Source organism: Perognathus longimembris, chromosome 19, assembly GCF_023159225.1.
Source record: "Perognathus longimembris pacificus isolate PPM17 chromosome 19, ASM2315922v1, whole genome shotgun sequence".
Classification (NCBI taxonomy): Eukaryota; Metazoa; Chordata; class Mammalia; order Rodentia; family Heteromyidae; genus Perognathus; species Perognathus longimembris.
The window spans coordinates 19,124,217-19,151,559 of NC_063179.1; the positions used below are offsets into that span (position 1 = coordinate 19,124,217).

At 44.1% G+C, this 27,343-nt stretch overlaps 1 protein-coding gene across 5 annotated transcripts in view; it reads left to right on the forward strand.

The window, feature by feature from the left end:
* The first annotated feature begins 1,984 nt into the window (after window positions 1-1,984).
* The window catches only part of Rai14 (retinoic acid induced 14), a 111,806-nt gene continuing 86,447 nt past the window's right edge, over window positions 1,985-27,343 (forward strand). For 2 of the 5 annotated variants that reach the window (XM_048368519.1, XM_048368525.1), the window contains exons 1-2: window positions 2,327-2,505; window positions 22,241-22,322. In XM_048368519.1, the coding sequence (XP_048224476.1) occupies window positions 22,287-22,322 (36 nt within the window). In that variant the 5' untranslated portion in view covers window positions 2,327-2,505; window positions 22,241-22,286. Of the gene's footprint in view, window positions 2,005-2,326; window positions 2,506-6,445; window positions 6,587-19,520; window positions 19,935-22,240; window positions 22,323-27,343 lie in introns of those variants that run through there. The other 3 variants (XM_048368520.1, XM_048368521.1, XM_048368523.1) reach the window with 3 other exon arrangements.

Here is a 27,343-nt window from a genome sequence, read left to right on the forward strand (position 1 = left end):
TCCCGCTCAAGGCTAGCACTCCGCCACTTGAGCCACAGCACCGCTTCTGGCCGTTTTCTGTATATGTGGTGCTGGGGAATCGAACCTAGGGCCTCGTGTATCCGAGGCAGGCACTCTTGCCACTAGGCTATATCCCCAACCCCCAGTGAGCATTTCTAAAAGGACTAAACAAAAAGACCAATGAGGAGATACTGCTTAATCACAAATCTTTTTGCAGGATGAAAAACTTCAGCAAAGCAGTAAAGACTCCATGCCCTGGGAATTTGAATTTGAATCTCCCAAAGAGGAATCCGGGAAAGGATCTTGTCACAACCAACTAACAAGAGTCCATTTCTCTACCACAATCCCTCACCATGTTACACTTGCTGATGCCAGAAGATGGGGTTATAAACTAATGAGAATAACACGCAAGCTACCCATTGGAGCAGGGAGCTGACATAGACTCTTTGGAGGTGTTTGGGACAGATTAAATAGATAAGAGTCAAGGTTTCAATGCCTGGTTTGCTTGCTTTACCCAGTCATTGTTTAATGCTATTTAATAGTTTAATTCCTGGTCAGGCTTGGTGGTGCACACCTGTAATTCTGGCTATTTAGCAGGTGGAGGCAGGCTGGAAAAAGAGGAGGGCAGACTGGAAAAAGTTAGGAGACCCAGACTTATAAACAAACTATGAACAAAAGGACTGAGGATGTGGCTCATGGTAGAATGCTTGTCTAGCATTCTGGAGCCCTTGGATTCAATCCCCTGCTCCCCCCCCAGCAAACACCTCCCCCCCCTGCCTCCAACAACAACAAAAAGGATTGTAACCTGTTTACCTAGAATACGCACCATTTAACATTTCCAAGCACCGTGACATACCCTGAATCATGCTTTAGATGTTACCTTCTCACTTAGTCCTGCTTAAGCAAGAATGAAATGCTAAGGGCAGAAAATTCCCCCGTGGGAAATTTTAACCGGTAAGGTACTGAAACAAGCTACAGTACCTTTAGTATTAATCATGTTGAAAATAAGGTTGTAAATAACTAGACTTAAACCAAGAAGAATCATTTGCAACATCCTTTTTCTCTTAAGGAGTGATTTCATTTGAGCTGGGAAAAGAGACAGGTTAGAAGAGTGGTACAGCTTGAATTCAAGTAGCTGTTCACTTCCCAGAGAAATCTTTTCATAATATGGTGCTAGGAAGTGCAAACCACGCTGCTGGGACTGAAAGCTCAGACAGGCTCTTCCTATGAGGGGCTGGGACAGGGGGAGCCAAGACATGATCAACTGCTTTCTATAGAATAGCAAAAACTAGTTTCTGTTACGTTGGGTTCACTTTTGTTGGAACTGGCTGTGATTCCTTTTCATTATGTTCAGCTGACTTACTACAACAGATCCCAGCAAAAGTCATTCCACTTATTTATTCTAGAAAACTGTGCAAAGAAAAGCTTTCTCCTTCTAGCCAGAAGGGAAGGGCTTTGGTGACTAAAACTTTCTAGTGAGCACGACTAGAATTCAAATGAAAGGAGTGGGCGTGGAGCTTTGAAAGCCTCCGAATTAACGAAGGAGTCCACCAGGACCCACAGGTCCAGTCTCAGTGGTCAGGGGAAGGAAGAGGCCGGTCCGGACCCCAGCCTCGGCTTTGAGGGCGTTCCCACTCGCGATCGAGCCTCTCGGTCCCGGTCTCCCTCCTCACTTCTGGGCCGAGCAACACCACCCGAGGCCGGTAGTTTAGTCCGGCCACCTGATGAGTGCCGGGAGCCGAGTCATTCCGACCCAAGGCTCCGGTCCGGGGAACGCGAGCGCTTTCCGGGTTACTTTCTGTTCAGCAACTCAGGGACGCGAAGCCAGAACGGTTCCGGCGAGCAGGGGCTTCGGTGCTCGGATCCGTGACTGGCCGCCTCCTCCCCCCTCCTCCCGACCGCAACTTTCCTGGACGACTTTTGCAAGCTGTCCAGAAACGAATCCAATCTGCGATTCTCATCCGACCTGCGGGCTCGCAGCACGGCGTTTCCCACCGAGTCCAGGTCTTTAAGATGATGAAGACGAGGGAGGCGGGCGGTGGGGAAGAGTCCCGCCATCCGCGGGACCCACGGGCAGGCCGCCGCGGCGCGGGGCGCGCGGACCCCGGGAGGGCGCGGCGGCGGCTCCCGCCAGTCCCCGCCGGGGCGCGGGGCGGGGTCACCTGACCCGCGGAATTCAGGGCCGCGCGGGATAGAAGGGGAGGGGAAAGGCTGGCACCTCCCTTCCCGCTCCCGCGGGATCCCGGGCGGCGGGGGCCGGCGTCCGGCGGCCACGTGGTGGTGCTGCCCCCGCCCCCGCCCCGCCGGCCCAGCCCGGGAGCCGCGGCGGCGCCCACTGACCCCCGCGGCGGGGAGGAGGCCGGTGCGCGGGGCGGCGCGGCGCGGAGCGGCGCAGGAAGCTGAGCAGGAAGCGAGCCCGGCGGCCGCGCTTTTCCTGGGGAAGCAGCGGGAGGGGTGGTGCCGCCCGCGGGGCCCGGGAGCCGCCGCTGCCGCCGTCTCGATGGGGTAGGTGCGCGGCGCCGAGTTGGAAGCTCCGGGCGCGGGGTCCCGGCTCGCCTCTCCGCCTTTGTGTCTGGGGCGCGGAAGGGGGAGGCGGAGCGCGCGGCGCCCGCGCGGGCGGCTTCGCGGGGCTGCCTGCTGGAGCGTCCTGCCGCGCTCCGGCCGCCCGCCGAGCACCGATTTGGGGAGGGGGGAGAAAAGTAGAGCGGCGGCGTTCGAGGACGAGCCGTCAAGTTCTCTTGCTCTCCGCCGGCCCAAGAAAGGAGGGAGCTCGGGTGGGAATGAATGAGCGGACCCCGGGAGAACGTTTGGGGGTGCGCCCTGGAGTCAGCCACCCCGTCCCACCTGCTTCGCCCTGCCCGGCGTCCAGTTTTCCCCGGCGTCGCCGCTCCTGGGTTTGAACCCGCCTCTCTGCCGAACTTGGCGGGTCGGGGAAGGAGGTGCGTGCGGGAGAGACACCGGTGGCCCTGAGACACCGAGTCCGCTATTGTTCCCTCGCCGCATCCCGGGGGGCGCCGTGCCGCCGGGCCTGGGGCGCGGGCGAGACTGCTCCCCGCGCGCCGCGGCGGCATCGGGGCCCCCTTGGAGCCCGGGGGAGGTGGGGGGGATGTGGCGCGCCCGTTCGCCGCCCCACGCGACCCCGGTGCGGGAGGACGGGCGACCTCTGGCCCGCATCCCGCCGGCCTGGGCAGGTTTATGAACGCACTTTAGGGTCTGCGCTTTCCAGGGTTCATCCGCTACCGCTCCTTGGGCTTCTCTCCCTCCACTTTTAGGGGCGAGGGAGAGGGCAGTGGCTGGGGCGGCGGTGAACGCGGGGTGGGGGGTTAGAAGGCAGATGGAGCCCCTCCTCCCCCGTGCGGGGAAGAGGCAAAGGTGGCCTCGCCGGCGCCCGGGCGTGGGCTGTCCATTCAGGCTCCTTTTTCTTTTCTTTGCCAAGGAGCCAGCTCAGCGCTACTTTCTTCCCGAGGATGAGTGGACCAAGTGTGCAGCACTCGGGGAGGCCGCCCATCTCGGATCCGCGGCCTCCCTTCCCTCCCCCCGGAGGGCTCCCCCGGGGTGGCCATGCGACTCGCTTCCTGGAGGAAGGCAGGGACCCGCTCGCCACTGGAGACGTGGCTCCATCCCTGGGGAAGGTTCTCAAGGCCATCGGGGCCCTGCAGAGGGGGCGAGGAGCCGGCTTTGTCCTTTCCTGGGACGTTTGCCGAAGTTTCACGTGTGTTGGAGAGACTCACCCCCGAGAGGTTGGGAGAGGTGGAAGGGACTTAGAGTCCAGGGAGGCAAGATTTGATTGCTTTGTTCATGCAGCCCCCTGGGCCCAGTTCACTCGTGTGCCTGCGAGGTTTATTCCTGGTGGATGGAATCTGATAGGTTTTCTTAATGATGACAGGTTTTTTGTTTTTGTTTTTTTCCTCCTATGCGTTGGTGAGGCCGACAGTCACTTTTATCAGGAATTAAATCCCGTTCACTACACTTGAATTAGCAGTGCATCTTACATGGGCTGGGAGAGTGCATCCCAAACGGGGCTGTTCTCATCTTCAGGATGACAGGCTTTCTTAATGAGTCATTGCAGAATGTACACTCCTTAGGTTCGTTTCCTGACTCCTGAGTGCAGTGATGGTGGTTAGAACCCAGCTTAAACATTTTAGTACCATTAGCTGGAACCGAATTAAGAATGGATGCAGCATTTCTGGGGATTCAATGGGGGAGATGATATCTGGTTTTTCTTTCATATTAAAGGCAAGTACCACCCTACTCCCCCCCACCCCCATGGAAAGCAAACCCAGAGCATCCATCTGACTTTTCTATCATCTTAAAAGTAGCTTCCCCCCACCCACCCCCATGGGAAGCAAACCCAGAGCATCCAGCCTGGTAAGCAGGTGCTTTGCGCCCCCTCCCCCAAAGGTAGAAAAACAGATTTGGAGGTTAAGGAAAATTGAGCCTTGAAGTTGAAGGAATGTGGTGGAGAACTTTTGTCTTTTCCCCTCTCCTTTCTAGCTTTGTTCCAAAACTAAAAATGATTATGAAATATTTTGAAAAACATAAGAGAAATATAGTAAGCCATTCAGTTTTTCTGCACTCTAGGTCCATAAAAGTAAACTGGGCTTTAAAGAATATTTCTGTACCTTCTTCAAGTCTTCAGCTGCATTCAGGTAACCACTGATGTAGGGTTAATACATAGTTCGCAAGTATGCTTTGATAATTTTGTATACTAAGTCCACAAAAATATGTGCAAGTTTGTGTTGAACATTTATTCATTCGTTTGTTGGTACTTGGTCTTGAACTCAAAACCTTACATGAGAACTCAGGCCTTTTCACTCATAGTTGGCGCTCTAGTACTTGAAGCACACATCCAGTCCCCATTTTTGGATATTTAATTGGAGATAGAATCTCTCGAACTCTTCTGCCTCATTTGGCTTTGAATTATAGTCCTCAGATGTCTACCTCCTGAGTAACTAGGATTACAAGCAGGAGCCACTAGCATCCTGAGTGAATAACATTTTACAAATGGTATGATACTATATACATCCAGCTTTTTTAGAATTTTCATTTCCTTTTTTGAGGTTCATGTGAATATTCACATGAGTATTTTAGTGTATGAATGAATTATAGTATCTTCATTCCCTTGCCAAGAGAAAAATTAATATTTCCAATTTTTTACTACTGAATTTTTTTTTGGGTGGGGGTTGAGGGAAGTTGGCTTCCTTACTATTTTTTTTTTTAAACTATAACAAGCAGTAGTTTTTAAAGGCAGGCTTTCTTGAGCATAAGTTTGTTACACACATCATTTGTTACTGGGTAGTGAGGTCTTGGTAGTGCTATTTTTATTATTTTGTTCCTTCAGCAAATATTTAGGGTGATAATAAGCTCACTTCTTTGCTACCTGTTGAATGAAAAGATGAAAACTGATGTGTCTTAAACTCACAGAATTTAGATGACATTAGTTGGCTGAATTATCTTGGTGGTTTCACTTTAAAAAAAAAAAGAAGAAAAGTTCCTTTTTATCACAGAGACGAGGCATGAGGAATATCATTGTGCTGAGTTTGGGATACATGGGCTGAGGCTTGTCTCAGCTGTTTGTTGGTTGTGTGATCTTAGATTACTCATTCAGTGTCCTCTTCCTCAGTTCTTCCTTGGTAAGACTGGGGACTTTGAGTTAACACTTGTGTCTTTAGATTTCTTTGTTTACCTAGGATTTTGCCAAAGTCTAAATTCTAAGGAGAACACAAGTAATGTGATATGAGGTGGCACTCTCGTTTTCTTTTTCTGGACCTCACTTTCCAGTGTGGTATGCTCAAAGGATGCTGGCCCTCTATTCACACAGTGTTAGTCCAAACAGGCCAGCACCATCTCCAGCAATGCCAACACAAGTGTCTGAGTCCTTGCAGAAGGTGAGTTCACCATCACCTTTCATCTAGAATTGTAGAGAACGTTCAAGATGGAGAAAAAAAGATGACATTGAATTTGAACATTGAGGAACGACCAATGTGTAATAAATACCTAGATATACCCTAAGAACTACCACTTGTAAAATCCTTAATTCATACTACAGAAAACATTCACTGTTCTAGTGTACTACATTATTTTGCCAGAAGCCAACTGATTTTTCTCTACCTTGTGTGACAAATATAGGAGTTGGCAAGGCAAAGCAAAAATTATTGGAGTCCTTTGGGTGTATTTAAGTGGATGATAGGAAAAGGTAGGCTTTTTCCTCAATTGACTATATGCATATATACATATATGTATATATAAAATACGGTACTGATAGTGTTCTTAAAAAATGACTGGTGTATTGGAATTATATACCATTTTATACCCTGTAATAAAGTGGCATTAAAAAATTAGTATATTATTGCTCAACATAGGGTTTTCTAATCTTGCCCAGAGAATTATAATTATTTTTAAAACTCTTTATCTGAAGGGTTTTGTTTTTTTCTTTGATTAATAGTTACCCTGAGTTTTTCAAGTACAGGTGAAGTTAGAGAACAGAAGTTAGAGAAAGACTGCTCATCCAGTGACCAGCCTCTCAGAGCTACCATGTGTCGTAGACAAGAAACTCATTAGTCTGGGACATCTCACTCCCTCAGAGGTCTCAGTAAATTCACTCCGCATTCTAAAAAGTTACTTTACAGACTTAACCTTGTGTTTTAAAACAAAATATTCTGTTTAGTTGAAAGAAGCATGTTGTATTCTTCAATTTTATATTCGGTGTGTTTATTGAAAACACACACCACATCCATACACACACGCATATACATCATTAAACCCCTTATGGTGGCCATCATGCAGAGCCATCTAGTCTACAGCAGAATTTATACACTAATCAAGGGGTAGCACCGGCAGCCGGCGATGCAACTGGAAGCTTAGGAGTGTGAGAAACACTTGTCTTTCCAATCTTTGGAGAAGTTAGTGCTGTGTATCTTGTCCTCTATCAAGTGGGTTTTAGTGATTGGTGTCACCTTATCTAACCCTGCCTGTGATCTAATCCAGTACTTTCTGTAGTAAATGACATTCCCTGGAAATCATAGTATCTTGCTGTGTAATTCCACAAACAATAGTCACCCGGACAAGAGGAAGCCTTTGTGACTCCATCATAAATGCTTCTAAGTATGTAATCCACATGTGAGAGAAATTGATTATAGGCTAAGCTTGCTACAGTCAAAGAAAATAGACTCCCCCCTCCTCTTGTATCCCCCCCCCTTTTTTTTTGCCAGTCCCAGGGCTTGAACTCAAGGCCTGGGCACTGTCCCTGAGCTTCTTTTTGCTCAAGGCTAGCACTCTACCAACTGAGCCACAGCACAATTTCTGGCTTTTTCTGTTTATGTGGTACTGAGGAATCGAACCCAGGGCTTTATGCATGCTGGGCAAGCACTTTACCACAAAGCCACATTCCCAGGTCCTCTTTTTCTTAAATTGATATTTTATAACCACCCAAGTTTATTATCAAGTAACCATACATCGTCAGCTTATCATCTAGTCATCAATATTTTTCACAATCAGATGTTATTATAGTGGCTTTACACTTTTTGGAATTCCCATTAGGTATTGCTATTGATATAAACAAAAGTCCTCTCTCTCTCTCTCTCTCTCGCTCGCTCTCTCTCTCTCTCTCTCTCTCCCCCCCTCCCTCTCTCCCTCTCTTGTTTTTTGACAGATGGTCTCACTATATAGCTAGCAAGGCTGTTCCAGAACTCATCATTCTCCTGCCTCAGTCTCCTGAGTGCTGGAAGTACAGGTGTGGATCACCACGCCCCGCCCCATTTCTTCCTTTTTGATTTACAGATTTATAGATCTGACTTCAATTTTCTTTCCCCTAATACTGGTGTTTGAACTCGGGTCTCTCTCTCTCTCACTTGGCTTGCTTGCTTGACTTGAATTTCTACCACTTGAGCCGAACCTTCAGGCATTTTGATGGTTAATTTACTTTCACTACTTCTGTCCAATTGCTATTGCTGGCTAAAGTGGTAGAACCTCAGCCAGGAAAGAAAGCTCTGGCAGAGCTCCCTGGTGCCAATAAAAGGCCCAAGAAACTTCTTTTTTGCACTAGGATACAGTGGAGCAGTTGCTTTCTTCCAGGTGGAGTCTGTTTTGCAAACCAAGGAATGATTGCAAACTAGTAATGATCCTGAAGGATTTTTGAGCAATGAACAAAATTGATGTAGGTTTTGGACTGTTTTTATTTTCCTGTGGAGCAAATTTAGATAAAATAATATATATATATTCAAAAACATTTTACAAATTTAAGAGGTTCATAGTACTCTTTGCCTTGATGCCATCTCTGAGCCTTTTGGAAATACCCAGGATAAGAACACAAGACTTATTGAATGTGCCACAAACACCCCCACCCTCACCCTTTTTTTTTTTAGGGGGTGGGTGCTACTTTGGGGACTTGAACTTAGGGCCTGGGCCCTGTCCCTGGTCTTTGTTTTGCAAGGCCAGCACCCTGTCACTTGAGCCACAGCTACTTGTCAGGCTTTTGTGGTGCTTAATTGGGAATAAGAATCTCAGGGACTTTCTTGTTTGGGCTGACTTCAAATGATGGTCTTCAGATCTCAGCCTCCTGAGTAGTTAGGATTATAGGCAGGAGCCACCACAGCGGCTGTCTTAGGGTTTTTTTTATTTGTTGTTGTTATTTTTTCCCAGTCACTTAACTGTTAGCTCTCAGGATTGAGGAGGAATCTATCTGTTTTCTGTCCTGTGTTACTATCTCCCAGGACAGTTTGATAACTATATGTGAAAAGTAGTAATTGTGGCTTTAGATTCTCATTTGGAAAACAAGTTACCAGTTGCTGTACCAGCCAGCCTACATTGTTTCTAGATTCTTTTAATGCAATAATGCATTGTTTAGAAGAAGTAACAAGTAGCTCTGTGGTATGGTGTTCTGTGAGTCTCATTTTCTACTCTATGACTTTCTGTTTGACTATGAGCTTCATTTTCTATGATTTCCTATTTTTCTATTTTCTGTGAGACTTTACTTTCTCATCCAAGGGTGACATGGCTTGGTCTGGAGTTGGGTCTGGACTCTTTCCTGCTGTCCAGGTAGCAGGAGATTCCTGGCTTTACCGGAGACATCCTGTCTCATCCCGCCTGGTGATGCCCTAGGGCTCTGTGGGAAAATAGCCCTACCTTGCTCAGTCAGGGCCACATTTCCTAGTTGGAGAGAGAGAGCTGGTCCTCAGCTGGACACCTGCTTTTGCAGAGGTAAAACTTCTTTCTGTGGGTGTCCAGGGTGACATGTTAAGTCACTGCAGTTAAAAAAAGCCAAAAGTCACTGAGCTAGGTGAAACAGGATGCCTGCTGGGAACTCTTTGAGCTAGTTGATTAGGTTGACATGCATATTTCTGAGGCAGGCACTTTGCTATCATTGAATGAGGTCAAGACTAGTCTTAATCTGACCTAGGACTGTGGTCAGATTTCTGACGAGTGGACCATGTGGATGGGGTTATTGAATGTTCAATTATGGATGAATGGCAAGCCCCAGCTTAATAGATGTGTGTTTTAACCTGGGTATGGCACTTGTATTTTGATAGAGAAGAAGAGTGACTGTTGATGGTTGAGATGGGGGCAGGTGTGGGAACTCATTGTCCAGAGGAGTCTGAGGCCTAGAGAAATGGAGAGGAGCCCATTCGAAAGGCTCAGTAAATGGCAGCGCTAAGACATGACCTTAATTCTGGCTACTTGCAGCACGGAGTTCCTGAACATTGTACTTTTCTGTTTCAGAGACAGCTGAAGAGGCCTATAGTTAGCTAATTATATTGGGGGGGAAAAGTGTGGACAACTTGGTTAGACTTAGACAGCCCACTTTGCAGAATGGGATGAACATTTGAGTGTGGGGGAGGCAAAGGGTGTTTCGTGGTGATGTGGACGACAGCCTCCTGCTGTGTGAGAGAACCACGGCAACAAGTCTGTTTGTCAAACCCTGTCAGTGATTGAGCACATCTCTGTAATGAAGGGAGTGCAGCTTTTGTGGTTGTCCAGCCACCCAGAGGTGCCAAGAAGGAGCCAAAGCCATTGTAGTTTCTTTCTCATGAAAGCCACAAGGAAAGATACAAGAAAGGGCCCAGCCATAAACATAAGCCAGGACCACAGGAAGCTTCAGTGGCGGCCATGGTGAGCTATTTAGTACCCTCCTATGGTTCTCAAAGAACCTTACTTCCTGCTAAATCCACATGCATCAGGAGTAGACATTGCTTCAAATGCTGTCAGTTTTATGAGCTGGTTTTTTTTTTTTTTTTTTTTTTTTTTTTGGCCAGTCCTGGGCCTTGGACTCAGGGCCTGAGCACTGTCCCTGGCTTCTTCCCGCTCAAGGCTAGCACTCTGCCACTTGAGCCACAGCGCCGCTTCTGGCCGTTTTCTGTATATGTGGTGCTGGGGAATCGAACCTAGGGCCTCGGGTATCCGAGGCAGGCACTCTTGCCACTAGGCTATATCCCCAGCCCCTATGAGCTGTTTTTTAAATTGGAAAAAAAAAAAAGATTCAACATGTAAGTATAGAAATTCTTCCCAGGGCTGAGGATATGGCCTAGTGGCAAAGAGTACTTGCCTCATGAAGCCCTGGGTTCAATTCCCCAGCACCACATATACAGAAAATGGCCAGAAGTGCCATTGTGGCTCAAGTGGCAGAGTCCTAGCCTTGAGCAAAAAAGAAGCCAGGGACAGTTCTCAGGACCTGAGTTCAAGCCCCAGGACTGGCAAAAAAAAAAAAAAAAAAAAAAATTCTTCCCATCCAGGATTTCTTTTGAATTTATTCTTTTGAAAGCAAAACCTCATTCTCTAACCTCTCATATACATATATAATCCATCATCTTGATGAATCCCTAGATAGATTCTTTCAGAGTTCCCTCACTTTATGCTGGAGGTGCCTTTGTGTAATTGTCTTTTGCTCTTACAGTCTTTAAAAGCCAGAACAAGGCATGCAGGCCGGCGGGGCGGACAGCAGTGATTTCCTGCACAGGGCACCTAGCTGGAGCTTGTTGTCTTTTGGCTCATTCGACGGCCCTGTTGTATTTGACGGCCTTGTCCCGGTTGTGTCTTGCTTGGCAAGAGTTTACTTTCTTGCTCTCTTTTAATACCACCACTGATTACATTAAGTGCATAGTCCCAGGACAAAGGGTGTTTGATTCCCATGACAGTGAAAGTGGGTGTTTGTATCCATCGAGAAATAGGAGAGACTCACCCTCTGTCACTATCTGCTTCAGGCTGGGGTGGCCGCCTGCCGGGCTGTGGGCGCTTTTGTGTGTGAATTCCAGAACACAGCTCACCTGTGCTCACTCTTACCAAGTGGCTCTTTGAAAGGTTCATTTTTTTCCCTCCCCTCCCTTCTTTATGTTAATACCAATGTTCTTCACTGTGCTGAAGAATTGCAGTATTTTATTTTGTTGTAGCTTGAAAGAGTAACTTCCTAAGGCACAGAAAATGTCCTGCTGATAGGGAAATAAGTACTAGACATTCTACTTTTGCAACTTGTTGCCAAAACGTGGAACGCTCCATCCTAGTCTGTACTTTGTTGGCTTAGCTGAGAGTAAAAATAGCCCTTTGCTTGCCTATAATTATCTTTACGTTTTCTCTCATGTTGATTTGGTATCTTTAGCAAAGCTATATGGGAAATGGATTTGATCCATGAGCTCAGTAGGCTTATTTGTGAAGCTATGCCGTACATGAGGACAAAGAAATGAAGATATGCCCTCCCCTGGAGAGAGGCAGGGGTGCAGGAGTGAGGGCCAGCAGCCAGGAGAGAGGCCGTCCACAAATTGGTCCATTCAGGCTTCCTAGAGGGAGCTCCTTGTGCCAGCAGCAATTCTGGCCACTGATCCATTGTTAAAGGCAACTGGCTTTATTTTTAAAAACACTAGAAAGGCTGATCTGTTGCCCAGACTTTTCTTCAGTATTAACATTGTCTTATATGTATGTAACCCAGTGTCATCTTGGGCCCCCAAACCAAACCAGACATTGATGGCTCACACCTGTAATGCTAGCTACTCAGGAGGCTGAGCCCTGGAGGATGGAAGGTTGAAGTCAGTAGGGAAAGAAACGTCTGCTGTATTTGCCATTTAAAAAATAAACAGCTAAAATCTGGACTGGAAGTGTGGTAGATGTTACAATTTGCTAATTTGGAAGCTGGGAATGATTATTAATAGCATTTAATTTGGAAGTGATGGTAAGCATTTAAGGAGATACTATTCATGAATAATAAAATATAAAAAAGTATTTTGCAAAGTAGTTGATATGTGTGTGTGTGTGTGTACACACACACGTGTGCAAGTACTGGCCTGAGCATTGTCCCTTAGCTTTTTGCTCAAGGCTAGCACTCTACCACTTGAGCCACAGCCCCACTTTCTACGTTTTGGTGGTTAATTGGAGATAAGATTAGAATCTCTTGGGCTTTCCTGCTCAGACTGGCTTTGAACCATGATGCTCAGATCTCAGCCTCCTAAGTAGTTAGGATTACAGGTGTGAACCACCAGTACCCTGCTCAGCCTGCCTTTAAAGAAATGCCAGTATATTAGCCCAAACAGTTATTGCTGCCATTATAACCCATAACAATAGAGATTGCTTGTATGTTATTATAACACATTGTAATTTGCAGCTATACTCTACTCCTGTTGTCATTCCTTTTATTAGTCTGTTATTATCTCATCATCCAACTCCAACAAAGTGAAGATGTAGTTCCTTTATTACCAATATACTTTATTCCACATTGCACTAAGTTCTTCAGAGAAATTAGCTTCACACAGCATCAGTAGTAAAATTTGGGTTGCACTGAAGTGATGGAGAAGTCAGATTCCCCTATTATTTTCTTAAATTTTTAACCCTGCCTTTTTGTAGTACTAAGATGTGATTACAGTCTTTGAAGGGAAAAACCCATATTATCACCACAAAGAGGCAACAGAGATAATTTTATATTCTCTACTAGTCACAATAAGGAAGTTTTAAAAAATGAATTAATAGTATGTTTTATTTTTACCTAGTATGTTGAAAATACCATCATTTCAACATACAACCAATGCCAAACTAGTGATATGGGTGACATAGTCTTTCCGGGGTAAGTCTTTGTAATCCACTGTGTTACCACTTGCTCCCTGTGCATCTCAGCTTACACCTTTCTCATGCTCACTCGCCACTGGTGGCTCATGGCTGCAGCTTTGGGCAGCACTGGGCTGAGTAAGATTGCTTTTGTATAAGTCCTCCAACGTCAGCACCACCTGGAACCAAAAATGCCTTACGTAAATGCGTGTTGGAGTCAGCTTTCCTGTGTCTTCATTGGTTACTTGGAAGTTCGCCCTTAGCTTTGGACATATGGTAGCTTCATCAAAAACTGATTATAGCCAGGTGCCTCACACCTATAATCCTAGCTACTCAGGAGACAGCTTTGAGGATCCAAGCCAGCCTGGACAGGAAAGTTCAGGAGATTCTTAATCTCCAGTTAACCACCCAAAACTAGAACTAGAGCTGTAGTTCAAGTGGTAGAACACTGGCCTTGAGCACAAAAGCTCACCAGACCCTGAGTTCAAGCCCCAGGATCAGCATAAACACCAGTTTACTTAGATGTGGTGTAAGAGGCCACTGACTTTGAGGTGTACATATCTCTGTCTCCTTTTGTGCAAGTCCATCCATCTATGTGGACTTGTTACCTTAATAGTGAAGCTGATTTTGTTAACTAACAGTTATTGGGATCTGGTTTCTACATCAGCTTTTTATTTAGGTGGCTCATAGTTGCTTCTCAATGCATGTAATGTGAATAAGTCAGTGTAGATTCCTTATCTTCCCTTAAATAGACTTGTTATCTTTACTCTTAAACTGTAAGTTCTTGAATAAACTGTGATATTTTTACTCTTGAAACCCTCATATCTTGAGTACAAGGTATGCAGGGTATGTGTTTGAGTGTGTGTGGGGGGGGCGTGTGTACACCAATGAGAATCTTGAAAACTTTGTTACATTCATGGAAGCATTCCCCATCGTTCTATGCTTATGAATTTGCCCTTTATGTCTAAGCACAGAAGGTGGTTGGAGATGGAAAGATAGAAGGTCCAAGGGTTTCAAATCCAGGGAACAGGAGTTTGTCTTCACCAGGAGGGTCGTAGCTCTGCATCCCCCATAGCACAAGCTGAAAGGCTTTGCCACCTGTGCTGCTCTATCAGTCTTGTGGCAAATCTAGGCTAGCACAGCCCCTGGGGAGAGATACCCGGATGTTTGAGCCACTGTATGGCTTTTCATCCAGGTGTCTTTGAGTAAATTGAGGAGATGACTGAGCACATCATAACTTATACACTGTCCAAGGGTAACCGTCCAAAGGATTACCATTGGGCCTTGAGTCCTCTTGTACCAGCTTAAGTCTTCCTTCTGCCCTCTAGGAATCTTCCCCATTGTTCCTTTCTTTGTTGTTCCCGCCAATCCTGAAGGCTTTCCTATTCATTTCCAAAACCAGCTGCCCTTTTGCCCTGCTCTCAACCTCAGTAGCTCTGTATAGCCTAGTCTTTGGGGAGCAAGGCAGCTGGGGTTCCATCCCATGTCTAGCCTCCAAGCTGAATCCAACTGGGACTGACCAGTTGGGCTTAACTGTTCACAGTGGCCTTTTATTTCATTAGTGTTTTAAAATAGTCCAACCTGTTCATTTCCAGTTGCTTGTGGTTATTTTCATTGTTGATCTGGTTTTAGAAGGAGGGTCAAAAAAGAACATAGTCTCAGAATGGAATTAGCCCAGAAGACCTTCTTGTGCTCAGGCGTCCTGTATAGGCCGAGTCTCTGAGAGCAGGGGATACATGGAGGTGAGAGTTGTTCATATGGAAACAGGCAGAACAGACCAGGCAGCTGCTCCTAGCCCAACGAGTGACCGATCCATTCCTCTATCTTGCAGCGTTTCACAGGGGACATTGTAGGTCATCGGATTGCATTCCATTTAAACTCCATAGAGTGTATATTTTACTCCTGGAGGCTGGTGGAGTAAATTTTGCTACTGACTTTGGAGTTGGGCAGAAGAGACAGAATTTGTGCTAGATTGTGCTTTGAAGTTCTGGGCACTTGATTGCCGATGGAGCTTGCCCAGTTGAGACGGTGAGAAGGAGCCACAGTATTTGCCAGTACTCATATATTGCAAGGGCCAGAAACCCAGCTTGAACTAGCCTAGGCTAATCTTGGCTTATGTGTATCTCACATCCTGTGCTAAACCTGAGCTAAAGGGATGTCCCTCTCGCAGGACCTCAGAGGTCACAGGAATTGCCTTCCCTTACGCTTTCTCCAAACACCTTTCTGCACAGGCCTACAAATGGATTCTAGCAGCTACCAGGCTTGTGTTTTTCCAAGCTGTTCCCCCAGAGAAGAAGAAAGTCTCCTCTTCCCCACCTCCACCATTCCCAAGGAGAGTCTGTGACTAGCCCTGATGAGGATGTATTCCTCTCTGTAGGGGAGTGGAGTGAGGCGGTGGAAACTGGGCCTCGCCAATCCACCATGGCACACAAGGGCTCAGTATTGGGCTGAAGGCAAGGAAGGGCTGAGAGGGGGAGCAAGCACTCACCATGTAAGGCTAGATGGAAACACCCTTGCTGAAACCCACAGGGATTGTATGGTGTCTAGATGTGATGGCTGGAACAGCAGGGTCATATTAAGGTTCTCTGTTCAATCCTATAAGTCTTCAGCATTTAAAGTAATTATTCTATTAACTTACTTATGTGTCCCTTCTTCTGACAAGTGTTTAGGACATCGGGTGACTGGTAAAGATATTTAGCAGGTCTATTGGAATCACTGTGGTCACTAGAAATGACACTTCCAATATTCTAGCATGGAGCAGCCCAGTGCCTCCGTTCTGAAACCTAGCCAAGGAGCTGATGAAATATGCAATGAACCAACTTCTGGCAGCAGGGTATCCCTAGAGTAAAAACAGAGATAAAATATAAGTGTGAACAGAGCCCATCTCCACATAGCAAAAATGATTTTCACAAGCAAGTACTTTGCATATGGACCTCTTTTTTATTCTGCATTTGATCTCCTTAAAAGCAGTATCACAAAGGTGTTACTTATATTCTGATACAACTTTGTCAATTTTAGTACACACCTCATTGATTTTTAGTAAGTTGGCAGAGTTGTTCAGTCATCACAGTGTAGTTCTAGAACATTTTGCTCATCCTAGAAAAAACAAAACAACCCCCCAAACTCCTGCCACTTGTAATCACTTCCTGTTACCAACTCCAGCCAATTAGGAATCTCCTGTTGTCTTTATAACTTAGTCTTTCCTGGACATACTGTAAAAATGGAAGCATAAGAATGTAGCCTTTAGGTTTGTGACTTAGCTTTATATTTTTGAGTCTTCTCCATGCTCTGTGATTCCACATTGCATTCCTTTGCATTGCTGGATAGTATTTTATGTGACAGCCCCATAGTTTGCCTGGAATACATTTTAGTCGTGATTCTTTTTCAATTATAAATACTTCTTCTATAGACATTCATGGACAATTATTTGCTTGGATCTATTTTCATTTCTCATGGTTAGATATATAGGAATGGAATTGCTTGCTCATAGGGCACATTTTTTACTTGTAAGGAACTGCCAAACTGCTTTCCACATTAGCTTAGCTATGCTATTTTGTATGTATTTTGCATTTTTCACTACTGATTGCTAGGTTGGACCTCATTATTTACTTATTTTTAAAATAAAGTCTTACCCATTCCATGCTGCCCTCATACTTGCCACCTTTTCTCTCTCAGTTTCCTAAGAACTAGGTGTATATTTAGGTGTATTAGAGGTGTATAGTTCTACATCCAGTAGGACTGAACTTTTGGATTGATGATTAGGTATGTACAGGGCAGTTTTTCTCTTGAGATGGGAACCTAGTGGTGTGTCTGGAAGGAGATACTGAAATGAACAGAAAAATCTAAACAAAACAAAACCCCACAAAAACTAGTGTTAGGCTCTAGTGGCTCAAACCTTATAATCCTAGCCACTCAGGAGGCTGAGATCAGAGGATCGTGGTTTGAAGCCAGCCCAGGAGGGAACGTCCATAAGACTTACCTCCATCCAGTCAGCCACGAGCCTTGAGCACAAAAGCTCAGGGACAGCATCCTGACTTCAAGCTCCAGGACTGGGAAAAAAAGAAAACAAACCAAACAAAAAACCCCGTAGATCCTGAGGACACTTCAGAGATCATATTAAAAATAACCTCAGCCTGGGGGAAAATTGCGTGGAATTTCTTAGTCCTGGGATGATTTTATATTCTGGAGAGTGTGTTTTGGTAAGGCACAGGCTCTTAGCGTTGCATGGATGTAGGGCAGGTGTCACCTCGGGACTTCTTTGGTAGGCTCACTAGAGCATGTGAGCGGCAGATTTGACAGCAGATAGTAATGTTGAAGGAGCCACAGCAGATTTCAGTTCAGTGCCCCTGCCCTGGCTGACTCATGGACTGAGATCAGTCCTGGTGTATGACAGGTTTAATTCTCAGAGAAAGAGAATATGTTTAGTTCTCAGGAGAAATGTCATCCCGTGGATAAAAGCAAGTAGTGAGGAGATTAATGTTCTCAAGAGAGTTTTACTGCATAATTATTGTGATGCAGTGTCTGATTGACATTTATAGTTTTCAAAGAATGTGCTCATTTATTTTTTTTTAAATGTGAAGTATTATAGTATCTCCAAAAAAAAACAAAAAAGAAACCCCCACCTCATTACCAAAATGAAACTACTGCTAGGCAGTTTTTCCTAACTACTTTAAAAACTTTTTTTTTTTTTTACAATTTTAAATTGACACACTTATAGGGAATAATGTGGTATTTTGCTATGTGTGTCAATGTATAAAGATGCAATGACAGTAATTAACACTTATTTTAAGCAACTTGTACTCTAGTTAATTTACAAAAGGAATTGTATGTATGAAAGTATTTAACCCACAAGTAATGCTCACTAAATTTGCTTATTCATTTGCTCATTCATCCATTTATACACACGTACACAACTGGTTTGCTGATTAAATTTGGTGAGACAAAGGACAAAGGGTGAACCAATGCAACAGTGATACTCACAAGACACTACTATGTTGGCAGATCACAGACCAGGCCAGCCCTGGGCAAGTCCTGCTAGATCCTAAAAATAATAAAAAGCACACAGTGCTGAGAGCAGAGTTCCAGTGGCAGAGTTCCGGCCTACCAGTGTGAGGCCCTGAGTTCAAACCCTAGTACCACCAGAAAAAAAAAATCAGTTTTATAGATAAGCCAATCAACTGTAGATAAAAATGAAATGGACAGAGACTTGAAAAGGGATTTGAAGCAGCTTCTGCCCAGGAGGAGGAGGAATTGGGATCATATGCAGTGCTGTACTGCTCCGGACACATTTCCTCGAATGGTCTGAAGAGACCTTTTGCAGAACAAAGCTTTTGCTTTTCCAGATCAAGAGAATTGTTAAAATAGGTAAAAAAAAAAAAAAAATCCACCTTTGCTTGCAGACAGATTATTTGTTGTCTGAGGAAATAGTGAAGCACTTGGAGGGGAAGTAGATACTGACAAGAGAGAAGTGTTTTAGTTTCTTCATTTGTTCTACACTCTGTTGGTTATATGGGTTTGAGATCTGATGTTTTACTCAGGGGTCCCCTCTTGAGACCTATCATCGCTCCTGGTTACTTCCCAGGTTATTCCCACTAGCCATGGCTTCCAGTTGTTAGACCCTTTTCCAAATGCCAGGACAGAAGTGGCCTATAAATAACTCTAGTTATACCCAGCCCTGGTTCTTGCTTCTAGAGTTACTGTTGTGTGTAGATTCTCAGCATCTCTTTCCCCATCTCTGTAATCCTGGAAACGTACACCGTGGACCACCCAGCTTCTCACACCCAGAGCCTTGGGCTCCAGGAAGATATTTATTTAGGACTTAATTACTTTCCCCTGGGAACTTTTGGAATCCATTACTTTATTTCTTTAATCCTCTTCAAATGAGGGTTTGCATACTTTTCACTGCCAGGCTTTAAAAATGGAAGAAAAAAGAAACCCAAAGCCAAATACACCAAAAAGCTAACATAACATCCATGGAGTTGCTGACCTCAAAAGATCTTACCACTGATGCCTCAGGCCTTGTGTTGGGTGAATGAAGGAATGAATGTTGCTGGCTAGTTCTCTCTTGGTGGGCTGCCGTTTGTGGGTTCGCACAGTTGTGGCGTATCTTTTTCTCCCCTTTCAGCTGCATTGATTTGGTCTTTTTTCTTGGTTATTTCTAGACGATGGAAAGAATTAAATTTGAGGGATAGTTTCCTTTTTTTTTTTTTTTTAATAGTTGGTCTGGAAATTTTGAGCCAGTAGCAGTATGGGAGTGATCATCAGATGGTCATTATTATTTCTATTTTGATTCATCCAAAAATGATTTGTTTGGGGGTTGGAGGCATGGCTCAGGTGGTAAGAGTGGTCAGCTAGTGAGGGAAAGCGTTAGATCAAAAGTTCAAATCCCAGTCTTGGACCAAAAAAAAAAAAAAGGTTTATTGTGACATGGAATGCCAGCTCCAGTTTGATTTGTAAGCTAGGCCTACTCTGACAAGTCCAAGTCCATTTCCCCCCATCCATCTATCTATCTCTGTCCATTCTAGGTTCTCAAACTAGTGATTCAACCAAGGAAATTCCTGCCTGGCCTTTTGCTCTTTGGGATTCAGTGTCTTTGGGAGTGGGGCTAGGATTTTACATTAGAAAATGTAGGTAAATGGTGAGGGTGACAGAAGGGCAGCTTTGAGAACCATTGCCCTGGAGCTTGTACTTGGTGAGCAGGTACCAGCCCAGTATTCTCTGTGATGAAGTTCTTGGCAGTTAGCCTTGTATAATTACAGTGTGTACAGTTTCCAAGGAGACCCACATTCTGTCATTTCAGTCACAGTATGGCCTCCAGATGAATAGCGCTGGAGGTCGTCGTGATCCAAAGGCCCTTGCTTTCATGGCAGCAGCAGTGATGAAATTGGACACATTAGAAGACAGAGAGTTACAGGGTGAGTTCTTGAGGCAGCATCCAGAACACAAGGAAGGACAAACAGCCATTCTATTGCTTGCATTTTTTTCTTCTACTCCAATCAGTTTTGACCAGAAGGATAATGGGGAGGACCATGAGATGACCTTGAAAGCTTTTACAGTAATGGCTAGCTGTGTGAAACATTTGTCTGCCATGCCTTACAACCAACTCAACTGGGGTAGTACTAGTTGGCAAAAGTTCAGTTGTTTTTTCTTCTGGAAGTGGCAGAACACTTACCTAGTGAGCATAAGCCACTTTGTGTAATCCTCAGTTTTGACTAAGAAAGAAAGGCCAAATATAAGGATTTATACCTGTAATCCCAGCTATTGAGGAGGTAGAGCTGTATAGATAGAAAAAACAAGAGGGGTGCTAAAAGCTCATATCCATAATTCTAGCTGCTCTGGAAGCTGAGATCTGAGAATTGCAGTTCAGAGCCAGACCAGGTAGAAAAGTCTTTGAGATCATCTCTCTGTCTAGCCAAAAGGTTGGAAGTAGAGCTGTGATAAAAGTACCAGCCTTGAATGAACAACAGTGTTAGAGTGCTTGCCTAGCATGCTCAAGGCCCTGAGTTCAATCCCCAGTAACACACACACACACACACACAGTTAATCTGTTTTCACTTGTCAGGTAGTACTCGATAAGTTAGCATTTATTGACCACTTACTATATGATAGGACTTTGCTCACATGTGATCTTCCCTTTATGATGAGTAGTGTGCCTTGGTATTTCTTAGCCGCCGCACAAAGGTTCTACACTTCGTGCATGTTCAGGTTTTGATGGAAAAGATAAACACTGTATTATACTTTTAATATAAGAGATTTTGAGTTTTGGATGCTAAGTCTGTAGCCCTGTAGGGCTGTGGAAAAAGGATTCAGCTTCTGTCAGACTTGTGGATTTGGTTCTGAATTCCATCATTCAGAGGCTTTGATGAGGAGATTTCTGCTTCCGGAAAACAGACAGCTTAGCCTAGCACTGTAGTCTCCTGAAGCGGACAAGCACCTCGCTGAAGGCAATGAAAACCGGGAAGCTTCTTCCTTTGAGAATACTGCATATATATTCAAAATATTACATGCAAGATCCAGAGGACCAGGAACAACTCCTGATTTTGAAGTAATTGCTGAAATCGCTTCCGGTACCACTTCAGAATTGCTTGATCCCTCAGGGGGACCCGGAGAGCCTCATATTGTTTAACATGGGGGTCAAGACTTGTGTGGAAAGAGACATTTGATGAGGAAGGTTTTATTGTTCCCAGCAGCGACAGGGCAGGAACAACTACTGGAAAAACAAATAAGGAGTGAATGGCCTGGAATGTGAAGTGTTTTTCTTATCGTTTTTCACTGTTGCAATCTTTAAAAGGAGGCAGATGGTATAATTGCTAAATGAAGTAGAGGAACTACTTTAGCATACACATATGAGTCTGTCTCTTTTTTTTTTTTTGATTAGTTTCTATAATGACATATCTGTTAGATAACTAGGAGACCAGCATTCTGTGGACAACCTCCCCCCCCCCCAATGACCTAAAGACCTTCCATTAGGCTCTATCTCTTGAAGATTCTATCACTTCCCACAGTACCACATGAAAGACTAAGCTTTCAGCACATGAGTCCTTGGGTACAAACTGCATCCCACTCATGGCCAAATAGAGAATTTTCTGTAGTGACAGTTGAATTAAACTTTTTAGCATTTAGGATGCCTTTATTTATATGTGGAATCTTAAAATGTCCTACTCACCAAAGCAGAGAGTGGAGTGATTATTCCAGAGGCTTGTGGTAAAGTACATGGGAGTTTGAGGCTACATCAGTCAGAACATCAGCATTTCACTTTGACAGGCAGAATGGCTTCAAGAGATCTCTTGTATTATGCAGGGACTCTAGCATAAGTAATAATGTTTTATGTTCTTGAAAATTTCTAGATTCTCAAGTATTTCACCACAATAAAATAGTAAGTCTATAAAGCAATGCATAGTTTTATTTAGCTCATTAAGCCAGCCCATGATGAATACACATTTCCAAATGCCATTAGTAGGTACAAGTGATGTGGCAGTTAAATAAGGACAAAATCAAAATAAATAAGGACACAAATGAAGTTTGGGTTTGTCAGGATATCCTAGGCAGCAGATCATGAGTGGGCAAAGCATATGCCCTCCAGGTTTCCCATCTTGCCAATGACAGACTACCATCTGACTCAGGCTTTATCTCCTACATGGCTGGTGATGTAATCCAGTCAGGATGGAACCTCTGTATGTTTATTTGGGAATCTGCATTCATTCATTCTTTCTCTCCTTAGGTGTTGACAAACCTCTTAGGACCGTGGAAGGCTGAATGGATTAAACATGAAGAGCTTGAAAGCAAAGTTCAGGAAGAGTGATGTAAGTGTGTCATGACTCATATTCTGGCTGCCCCACCCGGCCCTGTCCTGCCTGGTTCATTTCTAAGGGCTGCAAGAACAGTCCCCACTCCTGCCTGATAAGGCCCTGCCTTCATCCATGACAGACGCTGGAAGCACTCTGTCGGCAAACGCATACTTGGGGCTTTTTGATCTTTATGTGTACAGAGTTCAAAAATGACTTCTAAAAAGCTCTTGAGTACTCTGTAGAGGAAGGAATAAAATAAGTATGTTAAGCTAGGGGTGGGGGTAGGGGAATTGGGGTAGAGGGGAGAAGTCACTAAAAACTCTAGCATTTCTAAAGTTGCGTAGTGATTCAGAATGTCATTTTAAAAAGAGCTTCTCATGAAGATGGTTAAAGAATTAATTACCTATTAGTGAGGTTAATCTTTGTTCTGAGGATTTGTTTAACTCTCTTTTATGGCCTTTGTTGTAAGACCTGTTACTGCTTGTCCCTTCACTTCCAGGGAGTTTCTTGGGCTTTTTTTTTTTTTTTTTTTTTTTAATGTGCTAGTACTGAGGCTTGAACTCAGGGCCTTGTGCTTGCACCTGACTTTTGAACACAAAGCTGGCGCTGTACACTTGGGACACAGCTCTGCTTCTGGCTTTTTGCTGGCTATTTAGAGACTTTGCTACCCAGGCTCACTTGAGTAGGTCTGAGTCTGGCTTCCTCTGCTCTAAGCTCAGCCTCCTGAGGAGCTAGGATTAGAGCTGTGAGCTATTGTTCACCATTAGAAGAGTTTGGATCAGAGGAACCAGTTGTGAGGTCATTATTATGAGACGCAGTCTCTCTTATTAGAGAAAATGAAGAAAAAAAGCATGAAATAGCATAGCATAGTTACATGTAGTACTATTTCAACAAAGGTTACTTCACAAATGCACCTGGGATTCCAGTTTTATACTAGCTGAATTCCAAAATCTTGGAGCAGAGTTGTTGCCTGAGAGTAATTCATGTGAGGGAGGGTATTTTAGATGGAAGCTCTGACATGTCTCACCCTCAGAATGGCTTGCTCAGTTATTACTTAGAATTAGGTTATTAGAAGTGAACCTGGATTTTATTGCTTTACCGTGAGTTCTAGTTTGACAGCTTGGCACAGCTTGTGTTTTTGCGGTAAATGGAGCCTGTGTCTTTTAGGGCTAGCATGTCACATGCACATCTACTTTTGGCTGAAGCTTATCTCCCAAGGCTACAGTTATGACATGTAGCTCACTGCTTTGATAAGACCCAGGGCGGACAGATACTTTTTGGATGACGGCAAAATACTGTCTCATTGAAAGGGTTTTAAAGGGTTCTTTATGAAAAAGTTGATTTCACCTTTTCTTAGGGTAACGTAACTAAAACTCAGAGAGAGAGAGAGTACAGTGACATAGTCAAAGCCTTTTAGCTTAACCAGTGGCCACAGGGAGGACTCTAATAATCTAACTTCTGATTACTGCCTCTTCCTTCCAAAATCTTAAACCTGCTCATCTCCTGGCTAGGTGATACCAAGCCTATATATCTGGCTTTTAATTAAAGAGGAAAGGGCTTTTAATAAGAGAGGAAAGGGCTAGTAAGTAAGTATACAGTGTTGCACAGATGTGGGTTTGTAAGTTGTGTGGTTAGGATAACAGCTGTCTTTTTTTTTTTATCATTCCAAGAGAATTTGGGTAGCTCAGTCTTCACACAATAAGATTATTCTAACACAGTCTTGTCAGCCTTAGAGTGCCATGATACATGAGCAAGATGGGGTGCGAGGGGAATGATAGACCCATAAAATTTTGAGTTTCAGATTTTTAGACTGATGACAATATAGTGAGGGTATGGCTGGAAACTAGTTTTGAAAGAAAAGTTGAAATATTTCCATGATTTGAAAAAACATCACAGTAATAACTAGTAAACGCTTCTGGGGTCTGGCAACAGAAAAGGTTGTGAGAGAAAGAATGTTTGAGGAGCAGTTCCGGGGGGTGATGGGGGTGGAGAGCAGAGGAAATTGGTCAAATGAAGCCAGACAAATACACAAGGCTTTTCAAGTTCATTCCAAATTGTTTCTCCAAGCTGCATCACTGTATAGTTAAGTGGAAGGAATGAGAAGAAAAAGGAAAAAAAAATTCTCTCACATTCTGGTTTGTTAACCAGCTATATGATTGATCCTTATAGCTAACCATTTCAAGTTAGTTATGACCTGTCAGATCCTCTGCCATGCATTTCCTGAAGACACTGAGGCCTAGGGAGGTCCAGCAATTTCTCTAAGTCCTCAGAGCTGTAAGTGTAGAACTAGCATTTCCATCAAGGTCATGGATTCCCAGAACCCAGGCTTTTTGCAAAAAGGAGTTGGGAATGGAGACTCTATAGTTCCTGAAACAGGGTAGGTTATCTAGGGAGCATTTGATCTTGGATTGATCAAAGGGAGCAGCTTGATTTTGGATTTAGACTTGTGAACTTGGACAATTGTCTCATTCATTTGACCTAAGGTTCATCTCCTGCAAAGTCAGGGAAATAATACAGTTCACCTTACAGGTTCTTGGGAAGGTTAAATACACTAATAGATGGCAGACACATACATTACCCAGGGCCTTTGCTCAGGAAGATGTGTGCTCAGTATTCTTTTTCCCATTGGAAACTCATGATAAAAAAAAATAGGATTAAAAAGTTTATAAGCATCTGGGTACTAGTTTCACACGTATAATCCTAGGTACTCAAGAGGCTGAAATCCAAGTATCACAGTTTGAAGCCAGTCCAGGCCTGCAAAAGAGCTGGGCTGGGGGTGTGGCTCAAATGGTAGAGCTGTGAGTAGAAAAAGTTGAATGAGAGTGTCAGGTCCTGAGTTGAGAGTGTGAGGTCCTGAGCTCAAGCCTTAGTACCAGCATGCACACACACACACAGTTTTATAGACTCCCCAGTGCAGACTAATCTGGTAACAATTGTTGCATATGATTGAGCAAAGAAGGCTTGCTTTTAGTTGACAGTTGATATTTTTAGAAGGGTATATACATATACATGTTTTACTTGTTATTAGAAAAAAACCCAAAATGTACAAATGATTATGTTTAATTAAATGAGCTTATTAAGCTATAATCTTACCTGAAGCGAGTGGTCTCTCTCAAATATCCTAAGCCATCTACCACCCAGTTTTCTTTGTGTGAGGCAGAGGAGGGTGAAAGAGTTCTTTGTATTTCTGGGGGTTAGGAGAAAAGGATGGCAGATCAGGTTCATGCTTACATAAAGGGAAGAGAGTGACCCATTGGTGGGATCACGTTTCATCTAGTCAGTGTCTGGGAGATGTAGCCAGCTCATTTATGGCCATTGAGAATAAAAGCCAGGAGTAGAAGGAAGGACAAGAGTGGCTCCCAGCAGCCTTGTGGATGGCCTTCAGGTTCCTCTGCTACTCCAGGAGGTAGAAATGCAATTCACTAGGTTCTTTCTGCACATCTGACTTTGACCTGGCCTGCTCCATGTCCAGAGCAGGTTTCTGTGAGGGTAGTGAGGAATGGAGCTCGATTCTGTGTGCTATAGTTCGATAAAGCCATTGTGGATGTGCTTTGATCCCCAGCTTTATTTGGGACCCCGAAGGTAACTGACAGAAGCTAAAGAGAATTAAGTACTCTGTGGTAGATGCTAGTTAGTTTTCAGTTCACATTTATAGTTGTAAATTTTGGGAAGTCCTAACCCTGGCTTTAGATAATGGAAAGAGGGGAGTTTGACGTGGTGACAAACACTTGTTTGTAATCTCAGCACTTGAGACATGGGCTCCGGAAGAAGGTGCGTTTGAGGCCATCACGTTCCAGGCCAGCCTGAGCTGCAAAATAAGACCCTGTCTCAAAATAAAATAAAGCAAAAAGCTATGTAAAGGTAAAAAAAAAAGGGGGGGGAGGAGAAAGAAGATGATAAGCTTAGGTAGGAGGCGGGAAAAAAAAAATCAAGAAATAACTAAAGCTGAATTACACATAGAATAGTAATACCAAAGGAACTTTCAAGATGATGTAGCTTGTTTACTAAATGTGAAGGCTGATGGTAATTGCTCTTGATTTTCAGAGGGATGAATTACAGAGAATAGAAGAATTTGGGAGAGGGGTTTCCTGGCCTTTAGGAAAGTATGTTTAAGAAGGATGGCTAGAAGAGGGAATGCTAACACAGTGGGTAGACTGATTCCCCAGACTTGCCCCTGACAGTGCAAAATTATAAGACTTTAGGAATCCAAGAGTGAGAGTCTTGGTCTGGCTCTGAGTCTTTTCTTCTTGTTTTTTATATTGTTACTGTAAAAGTCATGTACAGAGAGGTTACAGTTACGTAAGTCAGGTAAGGAATACATTTCTTTTTGAACAGTGTCACCTCTTTCCTCATTTTCTCCCCAGTTTTCCTTCCCAGTCCTTCCCACACCACAATATAAAACACACCTGTGGTCTTCCTTAACATGGTTTTGTTTGTTTTTTGGTGGGTCAGGGGCTTGAACTCAGGGCTTAGGTGCTGTTCCTGATCTTTTGTGTTCAAGGCTAGGGCTCTAGCACTTTGAGCCACAGCACTACTTCCTGACGGAGTATCTCAGTAGAACACTGCAATGTTTTCATTCTAGTTCAAAAATGGGTAGACTCTTTTCCTTCTTTTATCTTTTAGTTTGCAACTGGCTTCTTTACCTCTTTAAATATTTGCAGCAACTGGTATGTGGTTCTACTTGGAAAAATGAGCTGTCATCATGGGAATGGGAGCCAAAAAGGTTGAGGCTTCCCTTTGCTAATGAAATTTTGCTCAGGCTTCTGGAATTTCTTTTCAAATGCCAATTTTTACTGCTTTGAGTGAAATGGGTGAAGTTGAAGGGTAGGAAATGGGACTGAAAGATCTTTGCAATAAACCTTGAGAAATACCACTCTAAGGGGATCCAAGCCTTCACAGTTTACTTTGTGGGTGTGCGTTTAATACTATGAAAGATTTGTGTTCCCAGTTGTGCTTTTTTTCACAGGGAAGTGAATATTCCATTATAAAGATCAAAACAATCTGTTTAAAATGGCAAGCTTCACAGAAGGTCAACT